The sequence below is a fragment of the Halichondria panicea genome, chromosome 1, assembly GCF_963675165.1.
Source record: "Halichondria panicea chromosome 1, odHalPani1.1, whole genome shotgun sequence".
NCBI lineage: Eukaryota > Metazoa > Porifera > Demospongiae > Suberitida > Halichondriidae > Halichondria > Halichondria panicea.
In genome coordinates, this window is record NC_087377.1 from 9530722 (window position 1) to 9542210 (window position 11489).

Genomic DNA, 11489 nt, shown 5'->3' on the forward strand with positions numbered 1-11489 from the left:
ACTTTTAAGTTGAATAGCTAAGTTATGTCAACAGATTTTGCTACACACGAGTCTGAAGAGACTGCAATGCCCTTCAAAGTAAGCACAACTAGCCATAATTCGAAAACAAGCATTATTTTGCAAATCTACAAATAAAATCCATGACTAGAAGCCTATAGAAGCTCTTACTTGCAACTTCATTTATCACTGGGCAGAACAGTCTACACAGCCAGACACACACACAAACACACTACAATGCACACCGAGGCACAATTATGGCTTTCACTTACGTAAGTTCGTGCTTCCTTGCGTTTTCAGATTTGAACGATCTCACTGACCAATCTTTAGATGCAGAAAGATTATGTTTATAAACTTGAGCAAATTGGTTTATGCTGGTTAAAAAAATCCTGAGCACTACCCATTACCTTTAGATCTGTTTTTGTACTTGTAAGCACCGAAGCCTCCAGCTAGGCTAAGAACAGCAACCACTAGCAGTACACAGACTACAATAACCACGGTTACACAAACTGTGCCACATGCTGAGGAGAGACAAATTTAATAAATAGACACATATAGAGTACATGTGGTAGAAGGTATATAGCTACCTGGAACCGTGAAGGATCCAGTTACCGGCAGACCAATAGTGGTAGTACTAGTATTATCATTCCTGAGTACCACCCTGATGTCGTAAGTGTACATTGTTCCAGAGGTCAGACTATCGAAATCACCATGTACTGAGATGATGTAGGGTAGTTTGCCAACACAGCACTACCATGAGGGGGATCAATAGCTGCGAGTATGGACAGGGAGTCAAGACTCATGGGGGGAGAGGGAGATACACTGACCACTATTGAGACAGAACTATCACCAACAGATAGCTGTGGATTGGTGAGCAGTTGCACCGGAACTGTAGAGACAATACAAAATGGATAAATTAGGCACATAAAGCTTTCTCTCACCTCTGATAGTGTCATCTGTACGATTCATGCACTCGTTGTTGATAAACACCACACAGATAGTGTACCTGTCACCAGACTGAGCTCCTGGTATTGACTGGGTCATCGATGAACCAGTTGCACTAAACTGAGGGTTACACACACCCTCCCCGATCTTACTGAACCCAAACATTCTCAATGGAACTGCTTCTAAAGAGATATCCTATACATACATATATACAAGAATGATTCTTGATGAAATATTAAACAACCTGTTACATGTACCTGCCAGTTGATGTTAATCACCACATTATCTGACTGGAGAGTGAAAAAGACTGATACTACAGGAGCAGCAAAATCTGTAAAGTATAGACACATGTAGGATCGAGTTAAAACCTTTTAGAGGCACAAAACTATGTACCTGGGTGCTCAAATATCACATTCTGCAAACTGGTACCCACAGTGAGACGACCAGATGGTGTATTGGGCGTCACTGTTAGAGTTTGACTTTGACAGAAAGGGAAGTTGTGTAGATTTGACACCAGGACTGAAGTGCTAGAACCGACTGTACTATCTTCTCCTTCAGTCCAGGATATGATATAGCCAGAGTTGCAGCCATCTGAAGCAGTGTTTGCCGGCTGTGTCCAAGACAAAGTACATGTAGTTCTGTTGGCTTTCACATTTGTAACCGCTTCCAAACCTGCACAAGAAAACTACTTATCTCAACAGCCACTACCGTATACCATATTCCGATATTATTTGCAAATGACAGTGTACAAGCCTGGTTGTGTCTAACTATGGCGAATTGTATGCACCTGCTTTTCCTTTTTTCGTTTGCGACCTATGCAATTATGTGGAAACCTCTCCATTTGCAATCTATTCGAAACCAGGTATAATTATGGTAGTAGCAAAACATTCAGCAACCTGATTATCAGAACGGGGTTCACATAAATCCTCAAACAACACTTAATACTGTCTCCTATAGCATTATTGTTTTGCAGGCACGTATATATGTATCTACTTGCTGTATCTACTCGCTATAATGTTGGGCGATGAATAGTCCCTAGGATGCTAGGCTTCTAAATCACTCATATACTTACTTATCATTTGTGGTGTACTTCTTCCCCCTTGTACGCCTGAGGGAGCTTGAACAAAGCCGACAACAGAGTAGCGGTTCCCACACAAGTCCAGACCAGTCACACTAATGGAAGGAGAAAAGCTGCTTATAATAGCGGGTGAGTCGCTGCTGCCTATCTCAGTGATCACCACAAAGTACAGTGATATACAGCGACTGTCTCCGCCTGTTAAAGTCACTGTCACAGCTGTCAAAGAGTCCTGACTCACAGACACAGCCTGAGTAGGATCTGCAGGGTGATACAAAAGAGGAGTCAGCCAAGCATGTCTGATTATCAGCTAACTCATACCTACCTGGAATCAATAGCATAGAGTTCACAGCAGCATTGGACCCACTTCTACAGACAACAGTTAATCCACTGAGAGATGGTTGGGCACTGAAAGACAGTGATGAGTCAACATTCACTACAGTGCTACCAACGTCAATGGTTGTGACTACATTGGTGATAGTCACATTCAGTTCTCTACAAGACGAGGATTCACCAATACTGTTATTGTTAATATCTTGAAAAGAGATCCCATTGAGGGGACACCGTCCATTAAAAGCCGTCCCATCCCAAACGGTTGGTGTTACAGTTGAACAGTTGATAGTTGCAGGACCAGGACAGTACAGAACCGGTTGCTGAGCTGAAGAGTGCATGGAGAAATATTCATGTGGATGATGCTACTTTAAGTACTAAAAACCAGCAAAACTAGCACAGTAAAGCGTTTTGATCTAGCAAGAAGGGAATTACATATATGCACTGAGAGCTCAATCTTTAAATAAGAACTTTTACCCGATGTCCAGCTTAAGAGCGCAACTAAAAATAAAACAAATCTTGTGTCCATTATTTAGACAACTCTGGTCACAGCTTCACAGCTAGCTTGAAATGAAGTCAATACCTAATAAGTAATTTATCTTTCTTTAAATAAAGGGTATCTCCCTATGCCATGTGTAGGGTCGTACACATTACTGGTGCATCATAATTGTAATAATACTACTCTCAATTATGGAGACCTAAGACATTGTACTTGTTTCGAAAGTGAACTTGTATTCGCTCAAACAGCTTGTTGTCTCCACACACACACACACAAACCAATCACTCTACACCTGCTGCGCACACACAGAGTAATAATGTTCACTACATTTATGGCTCATATTTCACGGTACTGAAGCACGATGGCGTCAACACATCACGTGTTGTATTTCCGCATTCCCTTTGATCTGCCCACACAGTACAAACTCTTGTAATACAATCATGTACTCACTGCATATTGGTAAAGGTCAGTTTAGAAAATACTGCACTTTACGCACTATGCACATCATTTGAATATGGCAAGACTTGGGTAATGGAAGATAGGCATATTATATTTTCTCCTGTATACAAATATACAAATGAACACAGACATGCCTTCACACGGCACCTCCATAGGAGGCTTGCCCATCACAACTACAAACATGGGAAGCCAACAAACAGACAAGTAATTTATATTACCTGGCATTGTAACGCAATTAAACATTGCTACAGACTACAGTAACTATATAATTATAGCCTCATACGGGGGTATGTTAAACGTCCTATATATTTAAGGGATCTACAGGAATAAAATGTGACCTGGTTCCTATGACATACCTACGTGTGCTACTGAAATGACAAAATAGTAAAATGTAAAACTGCAGGCCACCGATAAGCTTATATGAAGAACCATCACTTTCAGAAGAGCTAACACCATGGCCGGGTGAGGGCCCCCTAACTCTACAATCTGTGCTAAGCACATACCCTCCTCTAAAGGAAGCGGATGAGATAGAGAGCAGATCTTATGATGTTATACAATACAATTCATGCAGATCGTCAAAGAGTGTGAAGGAGCTACTATAATTATATAAAAGAGAAGTATACGAAAATATGGGAGACAGAATATGCCCTAAAATCATAAACGTGGCCAAGTATGACACTGAGTTGTCCAGCTATGATGCAAGCTACGCTACAGGTGAGAATTAATGTACTAAATTATTTGTATTTTATCCTCGTAATTATTATTCTTATAAGCTGAGAACAATAGTACAGGGTTCTGCCCAGGAATTTTGAGAGGTGGTTAAAAATGATGGGGGAAAATTCGCCCACGCAGGGGGTGTGTACGGGAAGGGAGACACAAATTTGAACATGCATGCGTTGTAAGCCATGTAAGTATACAACTGAAATAATTATATATTGTTGTACTTGCATCAGTACAGTATGGTGCTATACTAAAATTTCTTCATCACAGGGTCATAATCAGTACTTGGAAGTGTTAACTGCACCCAGTTGCTCACTCTCTAGCTAGTCTTTTCCTTAGCAGGTGGTCCAACTCCCTGTTTTAAGGCAGAGTATAGCTAGCTAGCTAGCTAGCTGCAGTACTCCTTGAACTCAACAAAGCCATGCTGCAGCTTCAATTAATTGTTCTGGTCATGCGCAGTAGAGTTCAATTCATAGTTAGCTCTATATAAGGCACATCAAGACAGTAAAACTGGTAAGCGAAGACTAGCAGCTAGCTAGATGACTGGACTAGCCAGTACTTGTAGAAAGTAAAGCAGTGGTCGGAAAGGCTAAGCGGTGGTCGGAAAATATCTAGTGGTGGTCGCAGCTTACCTAAACGACCACTGTAGGCAGAACCCTGATAGTATGCTGGCAATCTGGTACCTATTATATATAAATACTAGAGTAAGTAACCTATCTTCGCCAGACACCTATAATCGGCGGCTATTGCACGAAGCACAAGACAATTTTGCACAAAACTAACTACATGGATCTACAGATGGGTAAGAAAGTAACAGCTCCCCAAAATTTGGAAAGAATAACTTGCTTGCGGACGGAATGGTGGTCATGAGAAATAAGCTGCCGAATGTATCGATAATCGTCAGTGAGACATTTATCTCCGTCTTTGCACGCTTACCAAGCACTGAAACTACCAACACTAAACAATGCTTCTTGGCACAACTCTAACTAGTGAGCACTACTTGCAGGCAAAGCAGCGTTAGCTGCAGATCGAGCCCCACCCAGCTAGGCATGACGAAAATTTTGCAAAAAATAGTGCTGATTCAGCAATAATTGTGCACATATCTTCAGGGCGGCCTGAAATCGAGGTAATCCAAGTTTAATTTGCCACAATTATTGCTGAATCAGCATTATTTTTTGCAAAATTTTCGTCATGCCTAGCTGGGTGGGGCTCGATCTGCAGCTAACGCTGAAATAGATTTTGTTATTACCTTCTATGCATTCAACATGGAATATACTGAAGAGTGCTCCAATTTCCAAGAACAGGCTCCTGGCAGCAGTAGGTGTCTAACTAACTATAAACTCAAGCAACTAAACTCACACCTGTAGATAATTATGTACCATGTGCTCTTGTTCCTGCAATTATTGTTTATGATGTCATCTAGTAATTATTATATGCCTGGCTGGGCCCAGGCAATCAATATGGATTGTAGTCTCGCGAGCAGACTTGTCCTAGAGGGAACGTCTGGTAACTATTGCAGCAATTCCATGGCACTGAGGAATGTAGTCATGTGCAAGATATTTGTTAATTAACCAAATTCACATGTAGACAAATATTTTCATATGCAGCTAGCTAGCTCTTGCTTGGTCTGAGCTCCTTTTGTAACCAAGTTCCTTCGCAACCAGGTATGGTTCAACACTAAAATTAGCCTTTGCTAGAGTAATAATCCTTCTTTTCGCGTTCATTTTATGCTATAATAGGAAAATATACGGGGTGTTACCCGCCCACTATGACGTGGACAAATCTGATTGGCACTGCCAACATTCTGGCAGTGGTCCACGGAATTGCTGCAATAGTTACCAGACGTTCCCTCCCTCCCACGTCTGCTCGCGAGACTATATGGATTGGTTTTGTCTCAAAACTAATAAACAGTCGATGTTTAGCAACCAGATCAATGTTTAGCAAAGCTACCAGATCGCACAATGTGCAGATATTAGGGTGTGGTTTCTTGTGATGCGCCTTAATTAGAATTATGCTAGCTGGAAATGAATGCCACCCCTACTAATCATGGCATACACTTATATAGTATAAATAGTCCACAGTCGAATGTTCTTGAAACATAATATTAAATATAAGTATTAGTTACTATAATTATATAGTCATAATTGTATGTATCTATTGACGAGTGGCACGTCAGCATAATTTCAACAGTTCTTGAGTCGATCTAGTTTACCAAATAATTACATACCGGTAAAGATGGCAATGCACATTGAAGATTAACAACAACATACGCACATGTACATAGGATGGTGAACAAACCGGAAAAATCAAATTGCAAACTAGCAATTGAAAGTCAATCATCATTATAACATTCAACACAATTAACACTCTGTGTTAATAATTTGTTATGCTGGTCGTATCAAGTAATTTAGGCTGACCTTATACATTATTCTGGCTGACTGACTCACTGTTTGAAAGTACATGTAATTAACTGAAGTGTATATGGCCATAATAAGCTAGATTTCCCTGAGTGTGAGGTTCTGGTTTAATATCTTCGTATATCACAGGTGGTTGTCTCATTTCAGTTTCAGTTTGCAGAGTTATCTTCTCAGACCTCCTGCACTTGTTCACTGCCAGTACAATGAAAACACTGATGGCGAGAACTAGGGTCAAAAAGAACGTCACAGATACTGAAAGGGCTATTTCAGCTTCTCGGGATATGCCTATAAAGGAGGGAGGTATATGATTTATAAGCCAAACTGTAATAGTGAGTTTGTACCTAGAACAGTGAAGGATCCAGTCACCGGCAGACCAATAGTGGTGGTAGAATCATTCCTGAGTATCACCTTTATGTCGTAAATGTAGAGTGTTCCAGGGGTCAGACCATCAAACATCACCGTGTACTGTTGAGATGATGTGGGGTAGTTTGCCAACACAGCACTAGCATGAGGGGGATCAATAGCTGCGAGTATGGACAGGGAGTCAAGACTCATAGGGGGAGAGGGAGATACACTGACCACTATTGAGACAGAACTATCACCAACACATAGCTGTGGATTGACAAGCAGTTGCACCGGAACTGTAGAGATATACAAAATGGATAAATTAGGCACACAAAGCTTTCTCTCACCTCTGACAGTGTCATCTGTACGATTCATGCACTCGTTGTTGATAAACACCACACAGACAGTGTACCTGTCACCAGACTGAGCTCCTGGTATTGACTGGGTCACCGATGAACCAGTTGCACTAAACCGAGGGTTACACACACCCTCCCCGATCTTACTGAACCCAAACATTCTCAATGGAACTGCCTCTAAAGAGATATCCTATACATATATACAAGAATGATTCTTGATGAAATATTAAACAACCTGTTACATGTACCTGCCAGTTGATGTTAATCACCACATTATCTGACTGGAGAGTGAAAAATCGAGTTAAAACCTTTTAGAGGCACAAAACTATGTACCTGGGTGCTCAAATATCACATTCTGCAAACTGGTACCCACAGTGAGACGACCAGATGGTGTATTGGGCGTCACCGTTAGAGTTTGACTTTGACAGAAAGGGAAGTTGTGTAGATTTGACACCAGGACTGAAGTGCTAGAACCGACCGTACTATCTTCTCCTTCAGTCCAGGAGATGATATAGCCTGAGTTGCAGCCATCTGAAGCAGTGTTTGCCAGCTGTGTCCAAGACAAAGTAGTTGTGTTGGCTTTCACATTTGTAACCGCTTCCAAACCTGCACAAGAAAACTACTTATCTCAACAGCCACTACCGTATACCATATTCCGATAATATTTGCGAATGACAGTGTACAAGCCTGGTTGAGTCTAACTATGGCGAATTGTTTGCACTTGCTTTTTCTTTTTTCGTTTGCGACCTATGCAATTATGTGGAAACCTCTCCATTTGCAATCTATTCGAAACCAGGTATAATTATGGTAGTAGCAAAACATTCAGAAACCTGATTCTCAGAACGGGGTTCACATAAATTCTCAAACAACACTTAATACTGTCTCCTTATAGCATTATTTTTTTGCAGGTATATATATATGTATCTACTTGCTGTATCTACTCGCTATAATTTGGGCGATGAATAGTCCCTAGGAGGCTAGGCTTCTAAATCACTCATATACTTACTTATCATTTGTGGTGTACTTCTTCCCCCTTGTACGCCTGAAAGAGCTTGAACAAAGCCGACAACAAAGTAGCAGTTCCTACACAGGTCCAGACCAGTCACACCAATGGAGGGAGAAGAGCTGCTCATGATAATGGGTGAGTCGCTGCTGCCCATCTGAGTGACTTCCACAAAGTACAGTGAAATACAGCGACTGTCTCCACCCGTTAAAGTCACTGTCACAGCTGTCAGAGAGTCCTGGCTCACAGACACAGCCTGAGTAGGATCTGCAGGGTGGTACATAGGAGTCAGCCAAGCATGTCTGATTATCAGCCAACTCATATACCTACCAGGAATCAATAGCATAGAGTTCACAGCAGCATTGGGCCCACTTCTACAGACAACAGTTAATCCACTGGGAGATGAGATGGTTGGGCACTGAAAGACAGTGATGAGTCAACAGTTACTACAGTGCTACCCACATCAATGGTTGTGACTACATTGGTGATAGTCACATTCAGTTCTCCACAGGAGGAGGATTCACCAATACTGTCATCGTTAATAGTTTGAAAACCGATCCCATTGAGGGGACACTGTCCATTAAAAGCTGTCCCATCCCAAACGGTTGGTGTTACAGTTGAACAGCGGATAGTTGCAGGACCAGGACAGTACAGAACCGGTTGCTGAGCTGAAGAGTGCATGGAAAAATACTCATGTGGATGATGCTACTTTAAGTACTAAAAACCAGCAAAACTAGCACAGTAAAGCGTTTTACAATAATATACTATACAATTCACGCAGATTGTCAAGAGTGAACGAGCGGTAAATTCTCTTACACTACTAGAAGAGAAGTATACGAAAATATGGGAGAGAATATGCCCTAAGATCATAAACATGGCCAAGTATGACTCCAACAAACACTTGCAAGCTGAGTTGCCTAGCTATGATGCAAGCTACTCTACAGATGAGAATTAATGTACTAAATTTGTCTTTATTATTATTTTATCCACATAATTATTATTCTTATAAGCTGAGAACAATAGTATGCTGGCAATCTGGTACCTATATACTACATGTTTTGTGATGTACACTACAAAGCCATGGTAATCACGAGATAATAAATAACCTGGCAATTAAGATACGACAAATTGTCTGTCACATATACATACATTCTACCGAAGAATGAATTGATACGAGAGATGTTCATCCTTGCATTGATTTTATGAAATACCTACCATAATTGATGTAATTACAGCGGCAGAAAAACTATTTCTAAGCGGCACATCTTTTAGAACACCAAAATTACGTTCAGCTGCAATGCGTCTAAATGATGGTGGTGCTTATGTTCTACAGCCAGTATAGACATTTTAGAGAAAATGGGCGTGGTTTAGCTCAGTTTCACTTGCTAGCTAGCTGTACCGTTGAGAGCTGACTCGTGAACAACATTTATTGACTCTATAGCTATGGGTCGGAGAACTGCTCAAAGTGTAAGGAAGTCATAGATGCAGGATTGTCTTGATGTTCTCAAACAAGCCTTTTTATAAGCGCCAAAAATATAATTACAGCAACGGTAGGCGCTTCTTTTAAGGCCTCTCTACTGATGCTGACGTGGCGCTTAAATTATGGTGGCGCTGTAATTACATCAATTACGCAATGATTATTACAAAACTCACCTTCATTTGCAGGATGGAGACACACGTACACCGGAACAAGTTCCACTTCCATGCACAACTATGATCCAGATGGCTGGCCACCAGTAATATTCTAGAGAGGATTGACAAAACTACACTTATAAAAAATCTCAACTGTACCTACAAAGAAAGCTCTGCTGGTGCTCCTTGAACACGTTCTATGCATTCAACATGGAATATACTGAAGAGTGCTCCAATTTCCAAGAACAGGCTCCTGGCAGCAGTAGGTGTCTAACTAACTATAAACTCAAGCAACTAAACTCACACCTGTAGATAATTATGTACCATGTGCTCTTGTTCCTGCAATTATTGTTTATGATGTCATCTAGTAATTATTATATGCCTGGCTGGGCCCAGGCAATCAATATGGATTGGTGATCACTTCACTATTTTTTCTCTTGCATTTCAGAGTCTGCATACATACTAATAAAAATGCACACATTATTATAATAATTATAGTAGACCTCGTTAATTTGGTTACCCTTGGGACAGTGCAGCTTGGCCGGAATAGTAAGGTGGCCGCATTTAAGAAATTGCCGCAGCTAAAAAACGACCTTACCTCAAATCTAATGACTAATTTTGCGGTTTTGTCTTGGGATAATGAAGGATAATTATAATGAATCATTCTGTTCTCTATTTATAAATTTTATCTGCCAAAACGTCATATCCATGCAGAATAGCGAGTGGCCACATTTCAGGGTGAGTTTTGTGCAGTAGCTAGCAATCCATGCCAACTAAATGGCAGGTATATCGAGGTGGCTGTACTTCAGAGAGCTGGAATAGCGAGAGTCTACTGGAATAGTAATTTCACATTCTATTTTTAATACTTGTACGGTATTATAATTATAGTTCAGTATTATGCCCCAAAACCGTGATGCTCTGAAAATAGATTTTGTTATTACCTCCATGCATCAGTTGGGTCCAGTGTACAAAGATCCTGATGTCTTTAAAGTAGACCCCCACACTCAGGACAATCTTGCCTATGGTCATTATTGTTCATTTTTTTTATTACTTCGGATGACTTTTATTTTCGTACAAACTCCAGCCACTAGTTACCATTACAGTGTTTATTGGTGATGTAAATAATTCTCTAGCTCCAGGTGTCTTGCGTGAACACAAAAGTTCTTATTTATTCGTTTTGTTTTATGGCTATAAATTATGTAAGTGGAACTATGCTCCACACTGGAAAACTCCACTGGATACTCTGCACGCATGCAGATGGTTGGGCCGCCTATTTGACCATTCCCTGCATGGCTTTGCATTAATCTCGATTATTATAAGTCAATTGCACACAATTGCATATGGCGAGTCCATTATTACACTGTCCAAATCGCAAAAGCAGAAATCAGCATAATTATATCGTAACAGAATTATTTGTGAAGGACTGATTTTTATCGTACATAGAGGAAGTAATTAATCAGGTGGTAAACTACAACGGTACGTAATTTAGTGAACCTCTTTAGTTAATTATTAGTGTGTTGTAGAACAGTATAGGCTGGAAATTTTGAGAAGTAAATATTCTAGATAATGTGAATGTTTTGCTTGGAGAACTAAAATAGAACGTCGATATAATAGGTGTTTTGTATTTAAATGTTAGTTTTCTGACTATTGAGTACCATCGATTTGACATTCAACTGAGCAAGTGCCGAAATGCAAACATCACGCAATCCTT

At 40.5% G+C, this 11489-nt stretch overlaps 2 protein-coding genes and 1 long non-coding RNA gene across 4 annotated transcripts; 1 reads left to right on the top strand and 2 right to left on the bottom strand.

The window, feature by feature from the left end:
* Positions 1-404: 404 nt before the first annotated feature.
* On the bottom strand, positions 405-8790 carry LOC135344527 (uncharacterized). Of its 2 annotated transcripts, XM_064541747.1 has the most exons (8): positions 2825-4258; positions 2343-2675; positions 2015-2278; positions 1336-1614; positions 1200-1273; positions 939-1137; positions 585-886; positions 405-518 (listed from the first exon to the last, which is right to left on the bottom strand). In XM_064541747.1, the coding sequence occupies exons 1-7, from the start codon at positions 2874-2876 to the stop codon at positions 690-692; spliced, it is 1398 nt and encodes a 465-aa protein (XP_064397817.1). In that variant the 5' UTR covers positions 2877-4258; the 3' UTR covers positions 405-518; positions 585-689. The 2 variants fall into 2 exon arrangements, with proteins under 2 accessions (XP_064397817.1, XP_064397825.1); XM_064541755.1 differs by lacking the exons at positions 1336-1614; positions 2015-2278; positions 2343-2675; positions 2825-4258 and adding exons at positions 7477-7749; positions 8150-8413; positions 8477-8790.
* LOC135344880 (uncharacterized) lies at positions 4042-10220 on the top strand. Its single transcript, XR_010397565.1, has 2 exons — positions 4042-4538; positions 9812-10220. It is a non-coding gene; the product is annotated as an uncharacterized LOC135344880 (long non-coding RNA).
* Positions 6382-7433, bottom strand: LOC135344681 (uncharacterized). The gene is made up of 4 exons (XM_064541934.1): positions 7392-7433; positions 7135-7333; positions 6784-7083; positions 6382-6727 (listed from the first exon to the last, which is right to left on the bottom strand). Exons 2-4 carry the CDS (start codon positions 7301-7303, stop codon positions 6492-6494), a joined length of 705 nt encoding a protein of 234 aa, XP_064398004.1. The 5' UTR covers positions 7304-7333; positions 7392-7433; the 3' UTR covers positions 6382-6491.
* Positions 10221-11489: the final 1269 nt, after the last annotated feature.